General features: G+C 48.1%; 1 protein-coding gene across 1 annotated transcript in view; it reads left to right on the top strand.

Moving 5' to 3' along the window:
- The window catches only part of LOC121330094 (synaptotagmin-7-like), a 73549-nt gene extending 64356 nt beyond the window's left edge, over window positions 1-9193 (top strand). The window contains exons 9-13 of the mRNA XM_041276367.1: window positions 3410-3680; window positions 4449-4618; window positions 5492-5606; window positions 6016-6215; window positions 8987-9193. Of these exons, the coding sequence (XP_041132301.1) occupies window positions 3410-3680; window positions 4449-4618; window positions 5492-5606; window positions 6016-6215; window positions 8987-9193 (963 nt within the window). The remainder of the gene's footprint in view (window positions 1-3409; window positions 3681-4448; window positions 4619-5491; window positions 5607-6015; window positions 6216-8986) is intronic.
- The last annotated feature ends 7084 nt before the right edge of the window (window positions 9194-16277 follow it).

Raw genomic sequence — 16277 nt, 5'->3', positions numbered from 1 at the left:
GAGCTGCCATAACAAATCAATACATTGCAGAGAGAGCACTATAGAACTATAGGCAGCCTTCCAATCTCCTTCCCCTTTCAGAGGGCATTACCGCACTCACCTAACCCAATCAGCAGCTCCTTCCCCTTTCAGAGGGCATTACAGCACTCCCCTAACCCAATCAGTAGCTCCTTCCCCTTTCAGAGGGCATTACAGCACTCCCCTAACCCAATCAGCAGCTCCTTCCCCTTTCAGAGGGCATTACAGCACTCCCCTAACCCAATCAGCAGCTCCTTCCCCTTTCAGAGGGCATTACAGCACTCCCCTAACCCAATCAGCAGCTCCTTCCCCTTTCAGAGGGCTCCCCTAACCCAATCAGCAGCTCCTTCCCCTTTCAGAGGGCATTACAGCACTCCCCTAACCCAATCAGCAGCTCCTTCCCCTTTCAGAGGGCATTACAGCACTCCCCTAACCCAATCAGCAGCTCCTTCCCCTTTCAGAGGGCATTACAGCACTCCCCTAACCCAATCAGCAGCTCCTTCCCCTTTCAGAGGGCATTACAGCACTCCCCTAACCCAATCAGCAGCTCCTTCCCCTTTCAGAGGGCAGGGCATTACAGCACCCCCCTAACCCAATCAGCAGCTCCTTCCGCTTTCAGAGGGCATTACAGCACTCCCCTAACCCAATCAGCAGCACTCCCCTAACCCAATCAGCAGCTCCTTCCGCTTTCAGAGGGCATTACAGCACTCCCCTAACCCAATCAGCAGCTCCTTCCCCTTTCAGAGGGCATTACAGCACTCCCCTAACCCAATCAGCAGCTCCTTCCCGCTTTCAGAGGGCATTACAGCACTCCCCTAACCCAATCAGCAGCTCCTTCCCCTTTCAGAGGGCATTACAGCACTCCCCTAACCCAATCAGCAGCTCCTTCCCCTTTCAGAGGGCATTACAGCACTCCCCTAACCCAATCAGCAGCTCCTTCCCCTTTCAGAGGGCATTACAGCACTCCCCTAACCCAATCAGCAGCTCCTTCCCCTTTCAGAGGGCATTACAGCACTCCCCTAACCCAATCAGCAGCTCCTTCCCCTTTCAGAGGGCATTACAGCACTCCCCTAACCCAATCAGCAGCTCCTTCCCCTTTCAGGGGGCACTCCCCTAATCTGTGTGGCATGTGAAAGAAGGAAAGCTGTGGGGGAGTGAGAGGGAGAAAGGGAGGGAGAGGAAGAGGGATGAGGGAGCCCCTAATTCCCTGAATGATGTCACTGTGTTCAGCCTGACAGCGCAGAGATCCCCATAGCAGGCAATGAAAAACACATCGTCGGGAATGCAATTATACCAGCATTGCAATTGTCTAGGTGTCCAAGGGAGTGTGTGTGTGCCGTGCATGAGTAATACAGCTAACCTGCAGTGCACAGACACTGCTTTGTCAAACTCATTTTGCTGATGGTTTTCAGATTTCCATTACAGGTAATTGTACAATAGAAATTAAATTAGTTTAAAAAAAAAAAAACAACCACCATTCTCTTATCATATTACCCGAAGATTAAGTCAGACAAACTTCAATCGATTATGGCAGATTTTTCTATTAAACCAACAAGATTGTAAGGGATCTTTTGTTATTGAATGTTCATGGTTGGAAAGGGGCTGTGTCCCTGTGATCCTGTATCCATGTGTCCCTGTGTCCCTTTGTTCCAGAGATCCTATGTCCCTGTGTTCAGCGATCCTGTGTCCCTGTGATCCTGTATACCTGTGTTCCCTTGTCCCTGTGTTCCAGGATCCTGTTTCCCCATTTCCCTGTGTTCCAGTGATCCTGCCTGTCTGGATCCACCCCAGACTGTGTTCAGTGTCAGTGGAATCAGGACAGTAAGCTGCTGTTCCTCCTCCATTCACAGCTCTCCCATTCCTTTCACTCTGAGAAACAGCAGCAGCCTCTTGACTTGCATTCAGCCTCTGTTCTGTAGCAGCACCGCGGCCTCTGTGGTGAAAACACTCAACAACAGAGCAATTAGGAGCTGGCAAAACAGCGAGCTGTAACCACGGCACCATGCAAAAGCAAACGACCCTAACGACCCGCAGCAGAGTCGCAAGCACAAACCCTGGGCTGCAGCTTTATTAACGAGAGCAGCTCTGGAACCACTAGGGCTGTGAACCCAGGACTATACGAACTGCACCACATTTCTACAAGGCTGTACAAGCTGCCAGCATGCGGAGGTCTCACAACCCTGACTCTGCAGTTTCTTCATTAACTGGAACAGCTAGAATGAGTGTTTCCAAGTGCTGGGCGGCCGCCTCTAATCAAGTTGAGAGTGCATTTCATTTTCTGCTGTCAGTCCTGTGAGCGAATCGAGAGTCATACAAAGAAGGCAAGAGAATTTCTGAAATATATTGGCAAGGATCTCTGAAGAATGTGAGGCTGTGGACCACAGTAAGCAGCAGCCCGGTCATGAAAATGCATAGCAGCTTCAAGCAATGGAAACGCATCAGTGAAAATACCACAAAGTGACGTCTTCCATTTCCCTGGGTGCGTGTTACAAAACAAAACACAGACTCCCTCTGCACGCAGGAGTGTGACAACGCGATTTATATAGAGATCTGGAGAGGGGGAGAGAGAGAGAACTCAAACACAGCTGTCTATCCTAGGAGAATCAGCATCCAACAGGCTACTCACCGATCACTAGAAACACTTCACGAAGGAGAGCAGTAATTGATCAGCTGATAAACTCACTGTATTAATAATCAGCTGCAGCGTTTCAGCGTCTGCCATCTTCAGATTTCAGATAGCAGCAGGACAGTAATATCCGGGCAGACTTGTTTAGATGTGAAAGTTTCTGTGTTCAGTCTGCCTGGCTCTTCCTGCCATGCTGTCTGAAGACGGAGTTGTAGCTAATTATTCAAACAGCGAGTTTATCAGTTTATCAACTACTGCTCTTCATTAATACATTTATACAGTCTATATAAATGGGAATATTTACCCTAAACTGGGAAGCTGCATTATACATATTAAGAGGAGCTTGTACAAAAGCAGTTCTTTCAAAACCGTTTAGCAGGGCTCCCACAGTGCAAACCCGCTCAAACCCCCCCCCCCTGGCTGTCAGACAGCAGCACAAACAGGCTGTTGAAATCCTGTAATTGTCTGGCTCATTAATTCCTAACGGGAATCGTTTTCAGTGCTGCTTGGGTCTCGTGCGATGAGCGAAGATCCTGAGGCCACACTGCTTCAATCAGAGAGCTCACACTTCATTGAATAAACAATTGATTTCTCACAGCTACTGACTACACATATACATCACTTCCAAAACACTTGAAACGCGCAGAGTTGGTGCTGGGAGTAAATGGGAGTTCTGGTGCTAACAAACTCCAGCCGGTTCTCTCAGCTGCCACTCAAACACTCACCTGACCACAGAGACTGATGCTTCTCATCTTCTCCCCTCAGCTCTCCCCAGGCTCGGAGGATGACGATGGGCACGAGGGTCCTGGCAGGGAGAAGCTGGGTCGGATCCAGTTCAGTGTCGGCTACAACTTCCAAGATTCGACGCTCACGGTGAAGATCATGAAGGGGCAGGAGCTGCCGGCCAAGGACTTCAGCGGCACCAGCGACCCCTTCGTCAAGATCTACCTGCTGCCGGACAAGAAGAACAAGCTGGAGACCAAAGTGAAGAGGAAGAACCTCAACCCACACTGGAACGAGACCTTCCTGTTCGAGGGTAAGAGCGAGAGGGGTGAGGGGAGGAAAGGGGAGAGGGTGAGGGGAGGAGAGGGAGAGGATGAGGGGAGAGGGGTGAGGGGAGGAAAGGGGAGAGGGAGAGGATGAGGGGAGGGGGAGAAGGGTTAGGATGAGGGTGAGAGGAGGGGTGAGGGCGATGGGAGGAGAGGGTGAGAATGGTGAGGGTGAGGGGAGAGGGAAAGGGGTGAGGGGAGGAGAGGGGAGAGGCTGAGAGGAGAGGGTGAGGGGAGAGGGTGAGGTATAGGAGAGGGGAGAGGGTGAGGGTGAGGGGAGGAGATTGGAGAGGGAGAGTGTGAGGAGAAGAAAGGAGAGGGTTGAGGTAGAGGGTGAGGGTGAGGGGAAGGGAGGGGAGAGGGTGAGGGTGAGTGAGATGGTTATGGGAGAGGGGTGAGTGTGAGGGAAAGGGTGAGGAGAGGAGAGGGGAGAGGGTGAGTGAGAGGGTGAGGGTGAGGTTAGTGGGTGAAAGAGTGGTGAGGGTGAGGAAGAGAGGAGAGGGAGAGGGGAGAGGATGAGGTGAAGAGACTGGGAGGGATAGGGTAAGAGAGGGTAGAGGGAGAGGGTGAGGGGAAGAGAGGGGAAAGTGAGAGAGGAGAGAAAAGGAGAGCAAGAGGGAGAGGGAGGTACCTTCCTGTTAAAGAGAATGAACCCATGCAGAGCGAGGGAAATATTGCAACTTGAGTAGGTATAATCTGGATTCAATCTTTGAAATTCTGTCTTTCATGGACTCTCTCACATCTCCTCTCTCCAGGGTTCCCCTATGAGAAGGTGGTCCAGCGGACTCTTTACCTGCAGGTTCTGGATTATGACCGGTTCAGTCGGAACGACCCGATCGGTGAGGTGTCCATTCCCCTCAACAAGGTGGACCTGGCGCACATGCAGACCTTCTGGAAGGAGCTGAAGCCCTGCGTTGACGGCAGTGTAAGAGACTGGAGTCCATCTCGCATTCATTCCTTCATTGAAACCCAACGGCAGATTACTTCCGTTCTTTCATTTAGGGCTAAACACAGCTGTTTATTTCCAGAATCATCCTTGCTATCAAAACGTTATACAGGGGGGTGGGGGGTCTCAGCGAGTCTCTTTAGAAAGTGTTTGTTTTGGAAAAGGAAGTGAAACACCATGTTTGGATCTGAATTCCACCGCTGCTGCATTGTTTGAAAGAAGGGCTTTGTGAAAAGTCACGTCTCTAGCAGTGGAATTGGAAGTCAGTATGTTTGGGATCTACTCTAAAGCATATTAAACAGGGTTGTGGAGGCAACTAGAATCGTTTTGCTTTGATCTTAATCTGTGTTATTAATGACCCTTGATAGTGGGTACATTCAGTGAGACATGATTATTATGGCACACAAAGACTAGCATGCACAGATTAGCAAAAACACACAGGTATTGCAAATAGTCCTCTAGACGCGATGTAATGGCCGACCTAGCTTATATACACTAAATATCAGATCAAATGACCTGGACTGAAGTCCCTGCTTTTAGGATCAGGAGCGTGACTGTCCCGAATAGCCGCTAAATCCATCCACTTCTGAGTATTTATATGCTACAGCTAACTGATACTATGCCAAGTCATCCCTATCAGCCTTGTCTACAGCCTTCATAAGAACAGTTTTAGCCAGACCAGTGGCTTGTGATTGTGACCCTGCTTAACCCTTATATCAAACACACAGTTAACCCTTCAGCATGGCACACAAAGAGTGCATTGTGGTGAATGCAGTCTGACCATGGGAAAGACTGCAGGGTGACTGTGCAGATGCCCTGTAAATGGAAGGGGTGTGTGTGTGTCTGTTGCAGGGGAGCCGAGGGGAGCTGCTGCTGTCTCTCTGTTACAACCCTACAGCCAACACCATCACTGTGAACATCATCAAAGCACGCAACCTCAAAGCCATGGACATCGGGGGCACCTCAGGTGGGAGGAGCCCAGGGACTGGGAAAACTGGGGGTTAGAGCTGAGGGACTGGGAGGGAGGGAGGCAGCGTGGTCTAGGGGTTAGAGGACTGGGACCCCCTGTGACACCTGAGCTTACGGCTGAGGGACCGTTCCATGACCCTGGGGACCCCCAAACTCGAGCTGAGGCCCTCCCTAACCCTTTGGACCCCCTAATCTCGAGCTGAGAGACTGGGAAATCTACGGGTTAGAGCTGAGAGACTGGGAGGGAGGCAGTGTGGTCTAGGGGTTAGAGCTGAGTAACTGGGAGGGAGGGAGGCAGGGTGGTCTAGGGGTTAGAGCTGATAGACTGGGAGGGAGGGGGTGAGTGTGGTCTAGACTCTAGGGGTTAGAGCTGTTCTAAGGTGTCCCTGTGTGTGTCCCTGTCTCAGACCCCTATGTGAAGTTGTGGCTGATGCACAAGGACAAGCGTGTTGAGAAGAAGAAGACGGTGGTGATGAAGTGCTGCCTCAACCCCGTCTTCAACGAGTCCTTCCCCTTTGAAATCCCCACTGAGCGACTCCGAGAGACCACCATCATCATCACCGTGATGGACAAGGACCGACTGAGCCGCAACGATGTCATCGGCAAGGTGAGAGGGGCGGGGACACACCGAGACACACACACACACGCTAACTCACACACACTCACACCGACACACACGCACACACACTCACACACTGAGACACACACACACACACACACGCACACACACTCACACCGAGACACACACACACGCACACACACTCACACCGAGACACACACACACGCTAACTCACACACACTCACACCGACACACACACACGCACACACACACACACACACGACACACCGAGCACACTCACTCCCCTGAGAAACCACACACCACACCGTGACACCACTGGCACACACACACGTCAGGTGTGTGTTCGACACACACACACACACACACACACTCACACACACACACACACTCACACCGACACACACACACGCACACACACTCACACCTGAGACACACACACACGCACACACACACACACACACACACACACACACACACACACACACTGACAAGACTACAAGGATTTCCAAACCTGAACTCAACAGGACTCTGTAAGACGGGCTTTCCCTGTCATTGACACATCTTCATTGCAGAGCATGAATTGAGCCCTGCGGGGCTTCGTGAGCTGGAATGCTGGCGCTGATAACATCCAGGCATTCAGCTCTCTATGCTAATGCTGTGCATTCATCTGAGCACAGCTCCATACATCTATTAGCTCTGTGATTAGCTATATGTGTACAGGCCCTGGCCGGCAGGGATTTGCACAGAATCAGCATGGGGCAGAAAGGGCAGCAGCAGAAGTGTAAATAGAGAGATAGACAGATAGATAAAGAGACAGATATAGACAGACAGATAGAGAAATAGATAAGTAGACAGATACATAGACAGATATATGGACAGATAGATAGATAGATAGACAGAGATAGAGACAAAGATAGATAGATAGACAGACAGAGATAGACAGATAGAGAGATAGATAGAGATAGAGACAGATATAGACAGAGATAGAGACAGAAAAATATATATATAGACATAGAGAGGTAGACAGATAGAGACAGAGATAGACAGATAGATAGATAGATAGATAGATGGACAGAGCGATAGAGAGATACAGTGCCATGAAAAAGTATTTGCCCCGTCTGATTTTCTGCATTTTTGCATATTTTTGACACTGAGTGTTATCAGATCTTCAACCAAAATGTAATATTAGATAAAAGGGACAAATAAAACAACATTTTGATGCTTATTTGATTTATTTATTAAAGAAAGTTATGCAACACCCAATGCCCCCGTGTGAAAAAGTAATCACCCCCTTAGACTCAATAACTGGTTACGCCACCTTTAGCAGCAATAACTGCAACCAAACGCTTCCTGTAGTTATTGATCAGTCTCTCACAGTGCCGTGGAGGAATTCTGGCCCACTCCTTCATGCAGAACTGCTTCAACTCAGTGACATTTGTGGGTTTTAGAGCATAAACTGCTCGTTACAGGTCCTGCCACAACATCTCAATGGGGTTTAGGTCTGGACTTTGACTAGGCCATTCCAAAACTTTAAATCTCTTGTTCTTCAACCATTCTGATGTAGACTTGCTTGTGTGTTTTGGATCATTGTCTTGCTGCATGACCCAGCTGCGCTTCAGCTTCAGCTCACAGACGGATGGTCTGACATTCTCCTGTAGAATTCTGATACAGAGCAGAATTCATGGTTCCTTCAATGATGGCAAGTCGTCCAGGTCCTGATGCAGCAAAGCATCTCCAAATCATGACACTACCACCACCATGCTTGACTGTTGGTATGAGGTTCTTACTGTGGAATGCAGTGTTTGGTTTTCGCCAGACATAACGGGGCCCATGTTGGTCAAAAAGTTCCACTTTTGACTCATCTGTCCATAGAACATTGTTCCAGAACTCTTGAGGATCATCCAGGTGCTTTTTGGCAAACTTGAGATGAGCATTCACATTCTTCTTAGTGAGCAATGGTTTCCGCCTTGCTTCTCTGCCATGAAACCCATTTTTGCCCAGTGTCTTTCTGATGGTGGTCATGAACACTGACCTTAGCCGAGGCGAGAGAGGCCTGCAGATCCCTGGATGTTGTTCTCAGGTTCTTTGTGACTTCCTGGACAATTTTATGCCTTGCTCTTGCAGAGATTTTGGCAGGACGGCCACTCCTGGGACGATTCACTACTGTCCCAAACTTTCTCCATTTGGACAGTATGGCTCTGACTGTGGTTTTATGGAGCCCCAGAGTCTTAGAAATGGCTTTGTAACTCTTTCCAGACTGATAGGCATCAACACCTTTTTTCCGGAGGTCTTCACGTGGCGTGATGTGCCTCTAGAACCTGTGTGCTGACAACTTCACTCTGATGGTAAGGGCCAAAGTTAGTTAGATTTATATTGGGCAGGGCTGGCCCAAATCAGGCCTGATTGTTAACCAAAGTATTCAAACAGGAGACCCTATCCCTTTAATTGAGTTGAGTTAACTAGGGGGGCAATAACTTTTTCACACCTGAAGATTGCATGTTTGACTACCTTCCACCTCAAACAAATGAAAGAAGCACCAGACTTTAGTGTCATTTTTTCTCGCAGACTCCCTCTATATACTATTACAACCCATAAAAAGATCTGACCAAATTCAATGTAAAAAATGTGCAAAAATGCAGAAAATCAGACAGGGGGCAAATACTTTTTCACGGCACTGTAGATAGACAAAGAGAGGTAGATAGAAAGATCAAGAGATAGACAGATAGCGACAGAGATTGACAGATAGATAGATAGATTATGCACTGTAAAAAATACAGTGTCTGCTGTGTGTGTTTCAGATCTACCTGTCGTGGAAGAGTGGCCCGGGGGAGGTAAAGCACTGGAAGGACATGATAGGCCGGCCTCGCCAGGCTGTGGCACAGTGGCACCAGCTTACTGAAAGCCTGACGGACAGGGCTGCCCCCGGGTGGGGTGGGCCCCACCCCACCACCCCGTTCCCCCCGTCCCCACCCCCACCCAACCTCCTGTCCTGGGCAAGGGTGTAGGACGAAGGACACTGGACACTCTCTACGCAATCAGAAAAAAAACATTTTATGCACACAAAAAAGACACGCCGGGGGCTCGTTGTCATGACAACTCTCTAAACGGGTACAACTTCAGCCATCTGTCAGTCAGTCAATCAATCGATCAATCAGTCAATCAATCAATCAACCAATCAGTCAATCAATAGATGAGCGAGTCCCTGGGGAGAGACACCGTGGGCCCAGGACTCTCTGCCGTCGCCTATCCTTTCAAAAAATACAACACAAACTGAATTGAACTGAACTGAGAGGCTGTCCAGCACTGGCACAAAAACATCAATTAATTATGTAAAAAAAACATCGCCGTCTGTTTCTTAAGTGTGTGTGAAGTGCTGTAGCTTACGTTTTAGAGAAGAATTACACATAAGAACATAGCTGGTGCATCCCTTCTTACACAGACAATGTATTAACAAAACTGCAACGCGTTCTTCCAGCCTGAGGGGGGCGCTGTCTGTAAACCCACTCTCTCCCTGGCAGGACAGAGAGGCTTGTGGTTCCTGCAGCTTCAAGAACGCTGACAACAACAACAGCAACTATCATAACGCTAATACTAGTAAGATTATTATGGACACCACTCATAAAAGGGGTCTGCACTATTCCTCAGCCAGGCTAACAGGGAGTGTGCTGAGGACTGGGCTTCTTTACTGTGCGTGTGTTTGTTCCAAGTGTAAGGGTAGTAAGCCAGTGCCCCCATAGGGCGCTCTCTCTCTCTCTCTATCTCTTTCTCTCTCTCTCTTTCTCTCTCTCGCCATGGCTGCTGTCTGTGTGGTTTGGCGAGGTTTATCTGCACTTTTTAAAAGACAAGATGCAAATGTTTATTAATAATAATAATAATAATAATAATAATAATAATAATAATAATAATAATAACTGTTAAAGGGAGGGGTGTTGATTAAGGCTTGGTCTGAACTGGGAACAGACAGAGTGGGAGTTCTCGCAGGGTCGGCACCAATATAAATTCAGCGGCTTTTCTGGCCATTGCCTTGGCTGCCTTCATCTTTATAACCACTGTTTCAACTCGAAGTCTTTCCTCGATGTTGGCTTGTGTCTGCGACAGGCTTTCTGTCTCTCTGGCCCTCCCTCGTGCGTCAGGATACAGCTTCCCTCGTGCATCAGGATACAGCTTCCCTGGTGCGTCAGGATACAGCTTCCCTGGTGCATCAGGATACAGCTTCCCTGGTGCATCAGGATACAGCTTCCCTCGTGCGTCAGGATACGGCTTCCCTCGTGCATCAGGATACGGCTTCCCTCGTGCATCAGGATACGGCTTCCCTCGTGCATCAGGATACGGCTTCCCTCGTGTGTCAGGATACAGCTTCCCTCGTGCATCAGGATACAGCTTCCCTTCATGCGTCAGGATACAGCATCTCTCGTGCATCAGGATACGGCTTCCCTCGTGCATCAGGATACAGCTTCCCTCGTGTGTCAGGATACAGCTTCCCTTCGTGCGTCAGGATACAGCTTCCCTTCGTGCGTCAGGATACAGCTTCCCTTGTGCATCAGGATACAGCTTCCCTCTTGTGTCAGGATACAGCTTCCCTGGTGCATCAGGAAACAGCTTCCCTCGTGTTTCATCACAGATTACATCCTGCCCAAGACTGCAGGACACATTGCTAAGCAAACTCAAATCAAAACGATGGCTTCACAATATAACCAGGTTTTAGTTCCTGTAGTTCAATCACGACCTGTTCTGTCATGGTAACACAGTCAGACTGTTATTGATTGATACTCAATAACGAGGGGCCGTGTGGCTGTGTTGTGTTGAGACATGAAGCCCACTTCCGTTCATTAATTAATACCTTGCAACCTCTTAAAGGTAATTACTGGGAGTGTGTGAGTATCGCACAGCCCTAGTTCAAACTGACTTTAGGTTTCTGGTTACATTGAAATGAGCTGCCCCATAAAACTCTCTTAATACACAGCTGTGAGGGGTGGGGGGGCCAGTGTCGTGTGAAAAATGAGAAGCAGCAGAGTAATCAACAGGAGAAACAACAACAGCAGGAGCAGCAGGGCAAGGGTTAGCTAAGACAGTGCATTGAAACCGGAACGAAACACACATGGTAGCTCCCTGACACACGGAGCACGTTTCACCTACAGGAAGGTCCTTCATGTCAGTTGGGAATGCTTTGAAACCTGCCATCAATTTTAATCAGACCCTTGAACTCCACAAGTACAGGGACCCCTTGTTTTTACATTTCGCCACAATTTGCAATTCTGTATCTTAACTGTAACACAGTTTTAAATCTCGCCAACAAGCCTCCATTCCAGATTGTAATCTCATTTTAAATCTTGCCAGCGGAGTCTCCAACCGAAATGTAGGAATGTGCTGCCGCTGACGTCACATGCGCGGTGATTGTTGCTAGTTGTTTCCAAACAAACAGGCGCGTCAACTAACAGTAATCGGTGCTCTTTAAAACACATGTAAAATTGTACTGTAAGAGTTCGTATTTGAATCTAAACCAAACCACAGCTAGTGAACAGCACGGCGCAGACTGCAACACCATTCAGAAAGAGAAAACTGGAACATGTACTCGAACACCCGTGTCGTGTGTCAGCCAAATCTGTAAAAAACAAATTACAATTCAAGGAATGGAATAAGACGCGCACCTTTCATAGCAATTCGAGCCATTCCGGACTTTACGGTGACCTTAATCATTCAGACACAATTAAGAGCGTCACTAATTAATGTATCGATTATTCAAGCCTCTCTTCGCAATAGCCTCTTGTAAATATGCTTCTCGATAACAAGAATATCAATTTAACAAAGGGGTTCCACTCAACACACGTTAATATTGCTTTCAACCTGGAGAAGCTAGAATACCGGTCCTAACCCCGTATCCCAGGACTATTCAACGTGAGCTGAAACCGTAACCTCTGAATTTACAAGTACGTGTACAATATCCCGAGGTAGATGAACGGAGAACAATGAAGTGAAACAGAACCATACACCGGCGTCGGTTATTCCACGTAAAAATATTGTAATTAGTTGATCATATTATTATTATTATTATTATTATTATTTATTATTATTATTATTATTATTATTGTATAAAAATAGTTATTATTTTTAGTTTTTTTATAATTTATATCAAACGATAAAGTCGGAGAGTTAGTTTAGCGGGAAACGTACGTTTACATTGTAAGTGTTAGCCTTCAAACTGGCTTTAATCAAGACTCCTAAGTGTACAGTCACTGAAATTCACTTCAATTCAGAGTTTTCTCTCATTTTATAAGTTGTCCTTCCCTTTAAAAGAAGCGAGCGCTGAAAACATTGGCGGAAGCGCGGTGTTGTTTGGGACCAGGTAGCAACCGCCTCTAAAAACACATTTTAATAGGAAAGGGGTGGTCAACGTGAATTGAGTAACCCACTGGTGGCCAGCCATATTTCCCGGTATTTCTTGATTTATTGATTTTATTTTTTTTGTATCGGGGTGTTTTGTCGTTTTTTATCGGTTGAAACCGAAAATCACAAGGCCTGACTGAGGGCTGCTCAGCCCCGGTCCTGGGATCCCCCCCTGTGTGAGTCTGCTGCTTTTCATCCCAACTCAGCTATTGATTACTTAACGAGGCCCTTAATTGGACTGATAATCTGCTTAATTGATACATTTTTATTGGTTTAAGCTCTTAAACAGTTGCAGAATTCAAGTTACTTATAAAATATTATCTGGAACTGTTTAAAAGCTGATTTTTTTTTTTTTTTAAGGTCTAATTAAGCAGATTAGCAGCTCGATTTTAGAGTCTCGTTAAGTAAGGAGAGCTGAGTTTGAATGCAAACCAGCAGACTCACACAGGGGGGGATCCCAGGACCAGGGCTCAGCAGCCCTCTCCTAACTGTAACCACATTCCTCGTTAGCGCATTAGTTAGCTCACAACACCCCCAAGTGGGGACTGAGCTGAGTAACATGAGATATAACGCGTTTGTTTGCGTGATCCCGCTCCGGGGGGGGAACGTCCACTCTGTCATCTCCCAGAGAACCAGACAAGACCCTTAAATTGTTTTACGCACCTGTACAGCACAGGTGTTTGACTCCCTCCTGATCAGGGCTCAAGAACGCATTATTCTCAATAATATCAATACCAATACAAGTAATAATATTGATGACGATGTTAATAATCATTTTACTGTCGGGTCATGTGTTTGTGTGCTTGGTGTGTGTTTTGTTTTGTTTTGGTTTTGTTTTGTTTTGTTTTTTCTTACACGAGAAGAGAAAAAAAAAAACAGTTGTGAGTTTTTAAAGAATTCCTGTACAGGTTGTTTCAATATTCGTTGTGCACTGAAGATTTTTCCATGTGTCACTTTAAGAGTAATAACTGCAGTCTGCCCTTCTTGAATAAGGGCTGGGAAAGCAGCTTGAGGTATTTTTGTTGGTGACGCACTGTCTGGGACGAGGCTGAGGCAAAAGAGTCCCCGCCCCGCCCCCTGCATCCCAAAATCACACAGCACTCGTATCAGCTGACCTGAACCCTAGCACTGAATCTGTACCCCGCTGCAGTGTAGCAGAGTCGCTGGACCCCCGCTATCATTCACCGCAAGCCCCTCTTTATTCAGCACCTCCCGCTCCAGTGCAGTAAATCTCACGAGAAGAAAAAGCGGCACTGCCTTTCAAAACAAGCCCAAAACAAATCCAACACGTTTCAGACGGAGTGGGTGTGTTTTTCAAATTCCAGATTTGTTTCGAATGACGTGCTTACACATTGACACCAGTCAATCACCAAAACAACTCCTACAACCACTTGTAAATGCTGAAGGCACGCCACCTTTTACAAAAAGAAAAGCAAAAACCGCGACCAAAAATTAAACAAGCCCAATTCCGCTTATTGTACGCACATTTGGCAACTGTTGCGCGGTCCCCACCAGAACCTTTGCTTGACTTTGAGCAGTGGGCGGGGTTTCCAGTGGCTACATCTTGATTGGTCCGTGGGTGTCTTGCTCCCGCCTCCTTGTCTCTCCCAGGGCTGTCTCTCAACAGGAGTGTTTATTTAACACAGTTGTGATGTGTAATTTTTTTTTTTTTTTTGCCAACTTTGTATTAGTATATATATATATAATATATATAATATATAGATATATCTATATATATATATATCTATATAATAGATCTGTATAGATTCTAGCTGCCTTGCGAAGGTAAATAGTATATACTTGGTAGACTAAAAGAAACAGTTTAGAGCATATAATATGACAGCACCACTACAAGAAGCTGTTTTATCTTTTATTTCGAACTCTGGTGTGTCTCCACGCTGGTGGGAGAGAGGGCTGCAGTGCTTAGCACTCGGGTTTCAATATTTACAGTAGTGAAGATGCCTGAGTTTCTGGACGCTGTCCCTGCACCCTCACACCTGCTGATTCGGGACAGTTGGACGTAGTCAGGGAGGAGAGTGAGGACGCTCTCCCTGCTTGCCCGGCTCCCCTGCAGTGTGTGTGTGAGGGGGGCGGTATTTATTGAAGTTCCCAAATGTGTGACTGTCTCTCTTATTGGTGATTGTCTGTCCCAGGCCAGTTCCCAGAGGAGGTGTCCTTCTCCGAGGGGAGGGGGGGTGTTGTCCTGTGGGGTATGTTGTGTTTGCTGCCTGGGTGCTGATAGTGCTAACAGACAGTCCTGTAGGGTGCGTTGAACCCCTCACTCTGCCGCCATGGGCCTTCCCTGACCCTGCTGTACTGGGAGAGCTGGGACCGGAGGAGCTGCTGGCCTCTCTCGCTTTCTCTGCCACCCCCCCGCCCCCCCGGGAACACCATCGCTGGAACCAGACAGCACAGACTCCTCAGCTCACAGTGCAGTGAATGCACACAGCACAGCACAGCCCTGCAGAGACCATACCACAGCACAGCACAGCCCTGCAGAGACCAGACCACAGCACATCACAGCCTTGCAGAGACTGGACCACAGCACAGCACAGCCCTGCAGAGAACAGACACCAGCACAGCCCAGTGTCTCCCTTGCTGCCTCTCTGGGTGGAGCAGGAGGAGGAGGCAGGGAAACCAGACACAGCGATGCTCAGATTCACTGAGCAGGCAGCCGTGTCCCTTTGTCCTCCCGATTACATCCGGAGCTCCCAGCCAGGAGAGACACAGCTGTGCTCTCACAAAATTGCCTTGTCTACTCATCCACAGAGAACCTGCTGTATGTTACACAGTTTACAGCTCACAGAAACAGGAACGCCAGACACACAGATATTAACACTTCTAAACACACTCACACACAGATTTACTCAAACACACACACACAGATTTACTCAAACGCACACACACACACACACACACACACAGATTCTCTCTCACTGCTCACCTGCAACAGTTAATCTGCATCTCAGTAGTTTAGGAGTCATGTAAGTGACTGTGCTGTAACTCCACCTGCACAGGAACACTGACCTCGCTGTGCACAGAAACAGCGCCCCCAGGAGAGATGGGCACACAACCTCAATGTGCACAGAAACAGCACCCCCAGGAGAGATGGGCACACAACCTCAATGTGCACAGAAACAGCGCCCCCAGGAGAGATGGACACACAGCCTCAATGTACACAGAAATAGTGCCCCCAGGAGAGATGGGCACACAACCTTGCTGTGCACAGAAACAGCGCCCCCAGGAGAGATGGGCACACAGCCTTGCTGAGCACAGAAACAGCGCACCCAGGAGAGATGGGCACACGACCTTGCTGTGCACAGAAACAGCGCCCCCAGGAGAGATGGGCACACGACCTTGCTGTGCACAGAAACAGCGCCCCCAGGAGAGATGGGCACACGACCTCGCTGTGCACAGAAACAGCACACCCAGAGATGGCTCAGTGCACTCTCCCCTGATAAGATGCTAGAGTAAAACACAGGAGAACACAGGACTTGCCAACAGGAATATACCGTCCAACATCACAGTCTGCAAAGAGGGGGGCAGTGAAACCCAGCGCCCCCCTGTGGAGAGAGAGATAGAGCTACAGGCCAGCTAGTAGCTCCCCCCAGTCCTCCCATCCACAGAGTTGGGGGATTTCTTTATTTACGCCATGGCTGCTGCAGTGCAGGTAGAGACCACATGGTCTAGTCTGTCTCTTTCTTG

The sequence above is a fragment of the Polyodon spathula genome, chromosome 17 (assembly GCF_017654505.1).
Source record: "Polyodon spathula isolate WHYD16114869_AA chromosome 17, ASM1765450v1, whole genome shotgun sequence".
In the NCBI taxonomy this organism is placed as follows: Eukaryota; Metazoa; Chordata; class Actinopteri; order Acipenseriformes; family Polyodontidae; genus Polyodon; species Polyodon spathula.
The sequence above is the reverse complement of the archived record's forward strand: the minus strand, read 5'-3'. Positions and strand labels throughout refer to the sequence as shown.